The 13,123-nt window shown below is 41.6% G+C and overlaps 1 protein-coding gene across 1 annotated transcript in view; it reads left to right on the plus strand.

Annotated features, from left to right (window-relative positions):
• Positions 1-13,123, plus strand: part of LOC147708718 (uncharacterized) — a 202,925-nt gene that overhangs the window by 22,194 nt on the left and 167,608 nt on the right. The window contains exon 7 of the mRNA XM_086925388.1: positions 6,913-6,984. Coding sequence (XP_086781514.1) covers positions 6,913-6,984 — 72 coding nt within the window. The remainder of the gene's footprint in view (positions 1-6,912; positions 6,985-13,123) is intronic.

Below are 13,123 nucleotides of genomic sequence, written 5' to 3' on the forward strand. Positions count from 1 at the left end.
TAGTCTTTTCATGGTATTTAAATGTGATCCGTGGTAGAGGCTATTGGCTTAATCGAGTTTCTACAGAAAAAGGGAGACAGTAGCTTGGATTTTGTGTGGAAATCCCAATTGAGGGAACATTTGTCGCAGGGTTTTTCTAGTGACAAAGCTTGATCTTGCTAGTTTGTCCACTTGGGCATTCGTCGATAGTATAGAGTCCTTGGTAATTCCTAGGTTTTTTACTTCCTTTAATACTTTAGGCAGTGATCCTAGTTCATCAGGCCAGGCGGCTATGTATTCTTCCAAGTCTTCATATACTTTTCATACAGCACAGCTCAGAAACTGAAAGGTGTATCCTCTGCTCACTGCCAACTTTAAATTATGCTGTGAGAAATGCTGAGTTATTGATATACATTGTAAACAGTGCAAAATGCATATAAGCAGACGCTCGGTTCTCCGTTGCATTTTTATAACAACTATATTCATGTACAAACATAGCAAAATTCACAGCAAGATAGTCCCAAACGCACTTTATTGGCCCTTTTTTTTGCAACCTACCTAGCCCACAGGTGACAAAGAATCAAAAAGAATGAAAAAATACTCTGTTGCTAATAGTCTCTGTGTATCAATTGTTCCAACATCAGATGAGTACACAGTGTTACTTTGTGTTACTGATGCAACTACAATAAACATGTAGCTGAGTAATGTGAAATGAGGGAGCAACAAAATACTCCAAAACAGGCCAAAACATGAATTGCAAAAAGGTGTATTGAGAGTGATGCAGCTGGGAAAATGTTATTGTACATGAAGTTCAAAAAAACAGCGAGTGCAGGTATTAGCAAATATATTATTAACTTGAGATGCCCCTTTAATTCACAGGCACATATTTAAAAAAATGTGCGGTGTTACACCAAATTTGGCAACGCCGCGCTCCAACATTTTTTAAACACTGGGATGCGCCATATTCACAAGAATAGGGCACACCCCTGTGTTTACGCTAGTGCAAACAAAAGCTGCCTAGCATCAACGCAGGCAACCTGCCGCCATGTTGCAAGGGTGCCTGCGCTGCAGAGGCGATTGTTTATGTACAGGAAGGGAGACCTTCCCGCACATAAACAATCAATAATGGTGATGTGCCCTTTCTATATGTGTTGCAGAATGCGTTTCCACAGTTTAAACTTGCCCATTGAAAGAGCAAAAATCAAGGAGCTATGAATGAAATGAATAATTTCTACTTGTATCGCAATTCTAAGTCCAGGAATTCCTTGGCGTTCGTTTTTGGCGCTGGCTCAGCCTTGTAAATTAGGGGCAGTGTCAAAATGCAATGTGTGTTGAAATGCTGAGGGGCATATTTAAAAGCCTCCACCGCCACCACAACGTCACTGGCTGTGATGGCAATAGGGGCTTTGCCTTATTTACATGGCAGCGTTAAACCACCTAACGTGGCTTAACGCTGCCTTGTAAATAGGGCACCCTTTCATGCTGTACTCAGCGTGAAAGGGGAGGGCAATGGGTGCCGCGGTGAGCATTCCACCACCACGCCCATTGATTTTGACATTACCCCTATTTACAAGGGTGGCATAAATAAGAGGCAGCCTTGCAAATATCAAGGACCCCCTGTAATTGAATGTGATTCCTGGGACAGGGTAAAACATACAATGAAAAACAACATTCCCAGGCAATATGTGACAAAAGCAATGTGAAGAAAAAGTTCAAGAAAAAATGATTAAAAAATCATACATTTTAAGTATTTCAGCAACTGATGTTTACATTTAAAAACAGCAGTCAATAACTTTCATTAAAACATTTAAAATTATTGTAAATCAACAATTTGGTACAAATAACGATGGTTTCTTCGACGCGCGTTTCGACACTGGAGGTGTTTTCGTCAGGAAATAACCATCAAACACAAACATTTCTAAAATCCAAGGCAGTAGAGCAACCTCCGGTTCTTGAGAATATTGTCGCTCAAGCATATAGCTTTAGAGCGAAATCTTGTCGTGAGGTGTAATGCTTCAGAAATGTGGTCGAATATTTAAAAGGGACAATCGTTGTTTGGAGAGACCTATCCGTGTCGCTTACAAAAGAACACTTGAGTGTGTGTGTTCATTAGTTACGAAAGCAAACACTCTGGTGTATTCGTTAATAAAACGCATACGGATAAAATGCGGAAATAAGTAACGGTCCCACAGGGATGCAGTGGTGACAGAGGCACACTGGTGTATTTATTGATAAAACGCATACGGATAAATGTGTAAATGAGTAACGGTCCCACAGAGATGCAGTGGTAACGGAGGCACATTATGGGAACCTAGGATTGGCTCCTGATAAAAGTGTGCACTCTTTAGGGGCATTTTAAGCCTCCTTGACTCTGTCAGTGCGGGGTCAGTGCCGATTTGACCAAAAAAAAAACAACCTTTGTTTTGGTCAAATCAGCACTGATCCCGCACTGACAAAGTCGCTAAAGCTATATGCTTGAGCGTCAATAATCTCAAGAACCGGAGGTTGCTCTACTGCCTTGGATTTTAGAAATGTTTTTGTTTGTTGGTTATTTCCTGACAAAGACACCTCCAGTGTCGAAACGCGCAACGAAGAAACCATCGTTATTTGAACCAAATTGTTGATTTTGCAATGAATTTTAAATGTATTAATGAAAATCATCGACTTCTGTTTTTAAATGTCAACATCATTTGCTGAAATAATTAAAATGTATGATTTTTTTAATAGTTTTTTCTTGAACTTTTTCTTCACATTGCTTTTGTCCCATATTGCCTGGGATTGTTGTTTTTATATAAATAAGAGACAGAACCAGAATTAAGACCAGGGAAAACCTGGTCTTACCCTTGCGCAATGTGGAGAAATGCTTTATTTCTCCTTGTCTTTGCTGTTTCCATATGTGCTGCCTTGCGCAGCACACATAGAAACAGCAAAATGCAATTGATTGTGTATGTGCAGGAAGGTGAGTCTTCCAGCACATAAACAATCATTGAAAAAAAAGACGTTTTGCAACTTCTATGTGTGTTGCATTAAGCAGCACACATAGAAGTTTCAAAACCCCATGAATGAGTGTTTATCTGCAGGAAGGCCTCCCTTCCTGCACATAACAATCATTAACATTCATTATGCACAATGGTACAAGGGTGCTTGCATTGGCGCTGGGCAGCTGAACTCAGCACCAGCACTAGGGGAAACGCAGGGGTGCACCACATTCTTGTGAATACGGCATATCCCTGTGTTTTCAGAATGGAGAAGCGTGGCTTTAGCAATATAACATGCTTCTCCATTCTGTTGTAAATATGCCCTGAGTTTCTTGTTCTCTTTGAATTGTTTTTCAGCAGATCACTGTGGCGGAAAGGGGCATATTTACAGGGTGGAGTTAAGCCACGTTGAGTGGCTCAGCGCCACCTTATAAATATGAAAATGGAGTTAGGCCACTGTAGCGTCCACAAAAGTGACACTCAGGAGCATATGTACAAGCCCTATAGCCACCAGAGTGTCTTACTGAAAAATCGGTGTACATTCCCACGCAACATGCAGGAAATCCCTCTTTGGTATTCTGTGTCCCTGGTGGTCACTCATCTCTCCTGGCACAGCATTCTTGATAAAATATTTCTCCTGGCATTGTGTTTAGATGTGCATTATTTCTGTGGAACTATGTCGTACATTGGCACAATTATTCCAGTACACTGAGTTATCACCAATTAAGTTTGTGGTATTTAGCCATTTTAGTGTGCAGCTACAGTTTATAATTGACAAAAATAATCATTATGGTCTCATAAAATCCTATGTTGTGACGCACAAAAATATCCTGAGGGTATTCATGTACTTCTGATCGTTACTTGCGTGACTTTTCAGCACACAGCTCTCTGGAATACTGTGGGAAATCTAGGAGTTGCAGAGTTCTATCTCTACTGCAGAGCTCAGGCAAAAAACTATGGTCTCGATAAATAAACTCAGGGAATCTTGATGTATTTTTAAGATGAGACAAATCCTAAAACTACTGTGCTCTCAATACAACTTTTCAAAGTTGATAACTAGGTTTGAACTATATAACAGAACATTAATTTAATTCCCATTTTCTTTATGTCAGTGTACAGGTGAAAGGCCACCAGTCTAACTCAGTAGGTCTGGTTATAACTGAAAATGGAGCTCAGACCTCTTGGCTTTGCCAATGTTTGTTAAACTTGTATTTGTTGTTCATAAAGCTAAAGCTGTGTGTGGGTTGTCCCCACAAATTCTCAAGGGAAATGCTACCTGACTATATGAGTTTTCAGCCTTGGTTCCGCCTCCTCTTCTGCATTCAAGAGGCAATGTTGGGTGTCCCTGCTTTTTGATACCGTCTCAAATCACTTAGAAAAGATTTCTAGAACAACTTTCTCTCATCAAAGGTTTCTGCAACAACTTAAGACTTGGTTGTTCTACTGTGTTGATTTTCCTTTGATTCCCAACATGTAGGATTCTGTTACATGACAACCCTGAAAAAACATGACATGGTATTTAAAATGTTAACATATTTGTGTAGTGCCCATTTGCGTAGTAAAGTATATAACAAAACGTAACATAACATTACATTGGATTGACATTTAGGAGACATACACTCATGGGAGCTTACAACTTAGGGGGCTTAAAAACCACATGTTCTACCTGGCCCAGGGTGTTGATAGGTATGACTGCTGCACTGCATGCTTCATGGTGTCATATATTGCCTACGTGATGTAGCCATTATACTTCTCACATGCGCCACTATCTCCAATAATGCTGTTTGGGCCAAAAAGGGGGGCAGCACAGACCACAGACTAGCTTATTGGTGTGAAAAAGGCTGCTTTATTGGAAACAGGCGCACCTTACATACAAGTTCCCTTGGCCTGTGCCGTACAAAACAAAACCTCACTAAATATTGTCTTCCTACTTTACCCTCCACCCCCTCCCCTAAACATGTTCCCCCCTGCAACAATTATAAACACAACTTGTAATTTCCTAACCTTTCTACAACTACCTAACTAGGTAAACTTCTTATGTTCTTTCATAACTGTAACTATACATCATTATACCACAACTGACCAAGGAAAAACGCCCCAAAGAAACATAATGCACCAATCCAGCACTTGTTCCAGCGACAACACCAATACAAAATCCCCCCCGATGCAGCTGTTCCCAAGAAAACTACCTAGCTGAAAAAGTAATGAGCTATCCAACAACAAACCTCGCAAAAACCAGCCAGAAGTTCGTTCCCTAGGGAGGGAGGGCGGGACAAAGCTAAACTGTCCAGTGTCCTCTCTGACCGGCTGTGGTGTCACAAACACCAAAATGGTGGCTTGTGACACAAGATGACCGGTTATAAAAACCCCAAGCGCAAAACTAGCCCAGCCCAAGCCCAACAAGCCGAAAGCAAGCCCAATGGAGCCCAACCAGCCCATTGGGCTCTGGCTGCCAAACCCAAAACTAGCCCATTCGAAGCCCTACGCCAGCCCAATGGAGCCCAACCAGTCCAGTGGGCTCTGGCAGCCCCCCAAAGCCCTATTCTCTGATGTGGCTCTTCATACTGGTCCTGCATTGTTACATGCTGCTTACCGCACAAGGCCATTGTTTCCCTATGCTGCCTAAGTGTTGCCACTGCCACATTTCTGTTGTGGTTTGATTTATGATGGACAACACAAAGCTCTGTTTACTGGCCCTCTTCAGATACCGTATTGTTCTTAGACATTTTTTATCTGCATTTGTTTGAATTTTTATACATCTGTAAAATCGGCTTGACTCTCACATGTTTATCTCCCTTGATTTGCTTTCAGCACTTTAAATTGGCTGCTTGGAGCAAGCTCTTTTTATTAGGGAAGGGTTGAAACTGCAGCTGTTTGTAGTACCTATTATTACCAATTCTTCAAAATATACATAGTGCAGATGTTGGCTTCACCCAATAGAGTACTTCTCTTACACCTCAGAGTATAGTTGTTTAGTGTATTATTCTGCTTCCTATGCAGTGTTGAGTGTTTTACATCTCAAACATGTACTATATCATGCAGTGGCAGCCGGCATGGATCGGGGGAAGAAGGAAGGGGAATGTAAAAAAATGTAAATAAAAAACAGTAACTTTATCGCCGCATCCCACGTCTCTGCTCCGTATCTGTCTGTTGGAACAGGAACCCGGAAGCACACCCAGGCTTCCCTGACCAATGACAATGCAGCATTGCAGCATTGTGATTGGTAAGCACCCAGGCTCCTCTGACCATCATAATACTGCAATGCAGAGTTATGATTGGTCTGAGTGCTGTGGTTCGGCACTCAGACAGGGACTGGTTGCCTGGGAATGTTCTCCGTCCAGGCTGTAAGGCAGCCTGGATCGAAAACATGGAAAGTGTGCATGACTGTTTGGACCAGCCCCAGAATGCCAGCCAAAGCATCATGCACACTTCAGTGTGCCCACCACTCCTCCCCTGCCATAAAATAAAATGCTAATAACATTCAGTTATTATCATTTTATTTTTCCTTTAGTCACACTGCTTTTAAAAGCAGTGGGGTGGCGCTCCTCCACCTTTGCGGAGCAGCCCCCACTGAACTCATGATACATTGAATTCTTTATCACATAAATCCATTGTACATCAAAGCAGGCTTTTAAAAAATATTTTAGTCAGGATTCAAAATGCAAGCCAAACCTAATGGCTATATCATTGTTCGTTTAGCTTCCTTAACAAAACTATATTCAAATGGGCTGGAAAAATAAACATTGCTATTAAATGTATCATTCCTAATGACTATGATGAATATCCATAGTCTGTGATGAACTTACTTCTCAGGTAGAGCATCCACGGGACTCTAGAACAAGTATTAGAGATACATTTTCTGTCTTCCGGAAGGGAGTGTGGTATATGGTGGTCCCTCGATTGGATCCACCAGTGTTCAATGATTGACTGATGCCCTCTTTTGGTATCCTCACAGAAGCCGCTGGGATCTGCACAGGATAAAATCCAAAACAGATGTCTTGTACCTTATGGTGGCCAGCCTAAAAGGGTAAGTGGAAGGGGGTGTGAGTAAATGGGGGATGCGAGTAATTAACAAACCAACACTATTGTCCTCTGCTAGTAGACCCACTATAAGCTCAATGTCATCCTTAGTCCCTGGGTCAAGCTTCATAACAAAAGACCCTAGTTTCCAAAGTTATCATTTGCATGCGTCCTCGACATGGCTTCAATGCCTTTTTATTATCAAATCAAATTCAAATTTAAAAAAACATTATTTTTCCCAGATCATCCTCCTATCTACTCGCACATTCCCTGCAGATGTCACATTGATCCTTCCTAACCATGGGCGTGCTTCATACTTAGGCCATGAATCCCACTGCTCCTTGTTAGCCAACTACTACCTTTTCCTGTTTTTTCCCGTCATTTCTGGATGTAAGGTACAGTTATCCCTCTCCAAATCCTCTCTCATCTACCGCGCCTTATTCCTCACATCTTCACCGAAATGGATGTAGAATAGAACAGATTAATCAAACAGCAACTATTGGTGATGGTGACTCTGAGGTCCATTTTACCATCAAGAGAGGATATTTGTACCATAAATCTACAGAATGTATATTTGGAAAACCAGGCTCCTGAGCACTCAAGAGGATTTCTCAGATCTAGATTGGTCACAGAGCATTAATTGAAAGTTCTCTCTTTTGGCCTGTGATTGACGCGTACAGTCCTCTTGATAGAGACAGTGCATGTACTTGTGAAAGGATACCTTATCTACAATGTCAAAATGGCTGTCTGTTTTGGGAAAGATCAAGCAAAACGTTCTAGTGCACCCTGATGTGCCCAGGTTGTCATTGACTTGTGATCTCTAATAATACTACCACCATTTCAAGCACTGTTAAAGATGTTCTTTTTGAAAACATTACAATTGCATATGAATCAACAGTTTAAAAGATAATGAAGCATAGTGCCATAGATATAATATCCCTCCGATGACCCTATTACGGAGAGGGAGCTCTTTTCCTTTCAGTAGGTGTCCCGTGCGCAAACAAGAAAAGTGTGCCCTTTTATGAAGGGACAGCGGCGAACTTGTGGTGCAGTGGGGGCAGCACATTCAAGTGAAATACAAAGTAGCTGTTTAAACGTTGCTCCCTGTTTCACTATGCAGTTGGCAACCCACCTGCACTTTTAAGAGGGATTATATATCCCTTTGTAGAGAGCCACTTGAAGGCGGGTGCCGTGAGGGACTGCACCCACTTGCAAGGGGTTGACTGGGAGGGGCCCATTGGAGAGTGCGCAATTGTTTTGTGGCGCACTTTCAGTGTGCCTCCTGACAGCTTCTTTGCCTTTGCTTCTGTGTACATAATGCGGCATCGGTGCAAAGATAAAGAGATTCCCTCATTTGCATGGGGTCCACACTCCAATACACATCGCCCTCTAGAGATAGCACTGCTGCTACATGTACGCAGGCACTATCGGTTATATGGAAGGAACCGAACAAGCATCTGCAGCCCCTTCTGAAGTACCAAGTTGCCCTGGGGGTGCACAAAGCGTGTGCGCAAGCCCGTTGCCCCAAGGGGCTGCTTTATATAACACGGCTCATGGTAGTAAGAATCCAAAACCGATAAATATATATGCAGATAAGCATTTAGTTTCCCACAATTGAATTAAGCTGCTAAATTAAGTTAAAAAACACACAGTAGTCAAATTCAGAGAGCGTGGAACACAGCAAAGACCGGAGGTTGACAGAACAGCACAAACGAAATAGAAGTATTTATTGCAAAGGCCCCAAAGTGTTTAACAATGAAAAATTCTGATTGAGCATACATAAGTGTAAATGTAAATGTACAGGAATTTATATAGCACAAATCACCAAGCGGTTTCTAAGCGCTTGCTTAGGGAACCCATCCTGGTATTCCCCTGTGAGATAACCCCGGCAGGGTATCCGCAAGGTGAAAGGCAGGCATCCCGCTGCGAGGGGCCGTTGTGGAGATTAAGCAAGCTATTGCCCAGAGTCGCAGAGTGTGAACCCGTGAATCGAATGGGCACCGGAGCGAGAATTGTTGAGTCCATGGACATTTTTAGGACTCAAGACCCCGCCGAGCCGGGATTTGAATCCTGGTCCCGGGCTGACCTCTGCTTCCAGGTCTGCCTCCACAAACCAGTGAGCCACACTTCTCCACATAAGTAAAGTATTAACAGTTGTGGAGGAGAAAGAACTGTATCTTTGCCCCAAACCTAAGGTAAAATGTGGTTAGGAGATATATGGGAGGACTATTGAGGGGAACAGGAGGGAAGGAAAGAAAAGGATAGAATAGGTGTGAACAGGGCTTTAAGTGGGACGAAAAAGCTGGGGGGTCTCTCATAGGGGCGTGATTGCCTTAATTAAGGTCGTGGCTTAAAACACTTAAGCTAAAAATCTGTGCTCAGCATAGCGTGCTGCCCCACTGGTATTTTGCTGCTTCTGTCCATTCATCTAGATATATAACACAACAAGTAGCATTACACCTACAACAAGCCAGGACTATTGACATTGTCAATGGTTGTAAATTGCATAAGATAAATCACCAACAACTATGACTTTGTTGTATATAATATTGAAAATGCTACTGATCTTGTGGGTGAGGTTGTGGCGTAAGTCTAGAGCTGCTGACTTTAGAGCTGAGAAAGTGTGTTCGAGCCTGACGTCGGCACAATATCCTCTTATTCAACAAAGGAATATGTCCTTGTGTAATGTAACTGGTACTCATGTAAAGCGCTCCACGTTTGTGCTGTATACAACTGAAAACTTCGTTTCCTTGTAGTTACATCAAAAGCAGTGATGGCTAGTACTATTGCAGAGTTAAGTTATTATTGAGGGTAAAAATGGAGAACCCGATAGGGACCTGTCTTGGCACTTACTTTTAAGAACTGCCAGTGCTGAGCACTAGCTGGACCCAGCCCACTTAAAGCCCTGGGTGTGAAGGAAGGCCGGGCGGTGGGGATAAGAATGGGTGACAAGATCTTGTGGTAGCACAGGCATCTCACTCGAGTCTGAGGGCAACCAGCGCAAGGATGCATTATCCTACAGTGGAAATCTGGGACACATCATATTAGGAGGAAACTCCTAAGGAATAATATACAACATGTAAAGCATTATCGGCGACTCTGCCACAAGAATTCACACAGAATTCAAAAGAATATATATATATATATATATATATATATATATATATATATATATATATATATATATATATATATATATACATATATATATATATATATATATAAATATATATATATTACACCAACAGTAAATAAAACCATCATTCCGAGGTATTTAATGCCACCAGATGCCACAGCAGGTTATATATGTGAAAATATGTATAGGAATAGGTACATATATTTATACACACACACACACACATATATATATATATATATATATATACATACACACAGGAGCTAGAGCCACTGGAGACGAGTCTTAGGAAGGTCACGTTGCCTTTCCCTCTCTAGCTCCTAAGGGTCTATTTCAGCATTTATAGAGGGGTCATAAGCAGAGAAAGAGAAAAGGAAAAGAGATAAAGGTTATGGAAAGAGCACAGACGGAAATACTTTGGAGAGAAATTAGAGTGGGTGGGTACAGAGAAGGCTAAAAAATGGAGATGGAAGGAAAGAGAGGAAGAGGAGAGGAACCGGGCTAGTCTGAAAATATTTGCCTGTGCAGCTTTTAATTTCCAATCCAATAATGTGACCGGTGCCAGTAAGCTGTGATATGTTAAGGATTGTGGCACAGATCAAGAGAGCAAAATGTTCAATGGAGTAAATTGCTCCTATATTGGCCATACATTTTCCATCCTAGCAGTTCCACATGCATTTTTTGCTCCCTATAATCAAAACATGCTGATGAAACACAATGGGAAAAGTTGTCTCTAACTCTATTGTCTCTCATTGCAGGGGCACGGTTCTTTGAACTATAGTTGTCTGGCATGAAGAGTGTGAAAAGTATAAGACAAGTAAAACAAGAGCAATATTTGATTTTGTTATTGTTATTGTTATTATTGCATGCAAATAAGATAGTGCTCTAAACAGACTAGAAACCTAAGGGATTAAAACCTGGACATTGTTCTTTGGTTAGTCATCCATCATATGCCTTAGGTGAGCAAACCCTTCCAAGATATTCGGGCATGGATTGGCAAATTTTGTGGCACAATCATGGAAATTGTTTGGCACATTTTGCAGCACCTTATATTGTTATTCTGCATATAATAATACCCCCCTTGGCCCGTTGTTTGCCCCATGGGTGGTGGGCCCTAGATTGCAATCGGTAAGTACTGAATTCTGCTCCATTTTAGAAGTGATAATAAGGAATCTATCAAAAGTAGAGAGGGTGGAAGAGGAATAACTATATTCGCCATCCTTAATTATACAATTTTAGCAAAACAAAGAACCCAGTAAATTCAGAAAGGATAGCGATGGACATACCCTCCACAATAAGAGAAAAACACTGTTTTTCTTAAAGACCCCTCAACCACCAGGGTTGCTCCTTGGTGGCATGCTTCATCATTGGGGTTCTTCCCGATCCGCTGCGGATCGAGGCGTGCTTCAACCAGACGGAATACGTAGGAAGCACTTTTTTGGTTTTTGTCTATGATGAAAACAATGTTGTGGGAGGGGAGTAGAGTGCAGGTGCTAAACAAATTTAAAAACACCTGACTAGTAGGTCACCATTATTTTATTCCCACCTCTATTCGGTAAGATTTAAAATCAAGGGAAAAGATAAAGAAGGAAACCGATATCAATGAATCTATTTCTTGCTTATCTGGTCAACATGTTTCGAGCCTTGACCCTATTGGCTCTTCATCAGGACATAAGGAACTTAGTTCCTATCGGTACCACATCTCTAAAAGTTTCTAAATAGGAACGTATCAAGTTACAAGCCCTGCAAATCACACAACCTACATATGATTTTATTCCCAGGATGTCACTGCATTACCACAAAAACGAGAAAGAGGGCAGAGTTTCAAAACATTAACTGTGGCTGACACAAAATATTGTTCAAAGCAGTGAATATACGAAACACCCAGGTGTATTTGTGCTTCCAAAATGCACAAAACAATAAGATGAACACACTGAAAAAACATACAAAAAAAATACATTTTAAACGCCGTTCTCTGGCGTCATGATCCCACCGGGGAGGACGGGGCCTGTAGTCAAACCCTGCAGGACAGGAGGTAAAATGTCATTGAAACATTTAACGTGTATTTCCAAACAAAAGAGGCTGGGTCTGTTCGAGCTATTGACCCTGTTGTGCAGTGTCCTATAAGAAATCCTTTTAGTGCCCAAACTGTGAGCTAACCTGCTACACTTTTTGCAAGGCTGCCCTCTGCCACTGCATCTGAATCGGCTCACAGGTGACTGCATCCTGCCGGTGGGTATTCCAGAAAGGGCGTTTTGTGCCGGCAGGTAGCGGAGGACTTCCACATACTTGTTTGAATTGCGGAAGATTATACCGCTCGTTTTACTTTAAAACTGCGCGTCAACTTTGGATCAGAATCAGATCCATGTTGGAAAACTTAAGTGCTCATACGCTTTTCTATATTCTCAAAAGCTACAAAACAGGCCATCTTGGGATAAATAAATGGCTACCAGCATTGCGAAAACATGAAAACGACTCAGTGGACAAATAGTCAAGGAGTGAGATTTTGTGCATTAAAGAAATCTTCAAAACAAAAAGGGGGGCAGAAGGTTGGGGAGACAGTCCGGGGGGGGTGGGGGGGGAGAGAGAATTGAATCGAAAAAACCTTGTGAAAGTCTTATTACCAGGTTACAAAAAACGTCTCTATCGATCTAAATAGAGGATATTTCATCAACGGTCTCAAAGAAGAAATGAGCTTATGGGTAAGGTGTTTAAAAAAAAGAATTCTACTTTGGTTCTATGTATCCTCATTGTACACCAATAGCTTAGGGAAGGTAAAAGTTGAGCTACACTTCTAGAGGAATTGGCCCCATGAGATGTTATCGTTGAGGCGCCGGGTGTCTGTATTGAGTTTGAACATCCATCTCTGTTCCTTTTGGAGGAGTCTCCTTTCCAGAATGTCTGTGTCTTTTATACATTCCGGGACTATCCATTTCAAATCACTGGGTGTGTGTTTTGGTTCAAGATAGTGTGATTAGATTTTTGTAGTAATCCGTTGGCATTGTAAGTT

This window comes from Lissotriton vulgaris, chromosome 6 (assembly GCF_964263255.1).
Source record: "Lissotriton vulgaris chromosome 6, aLisVul1.2, whole genome shotgun sequence".
NCBI classification, from domain to species: Eukaryota; Metazoa; Chordata; class Amphibia; order Caudata; family Salamandridae; genus Lissotriton; species Lissotriton vulgaris.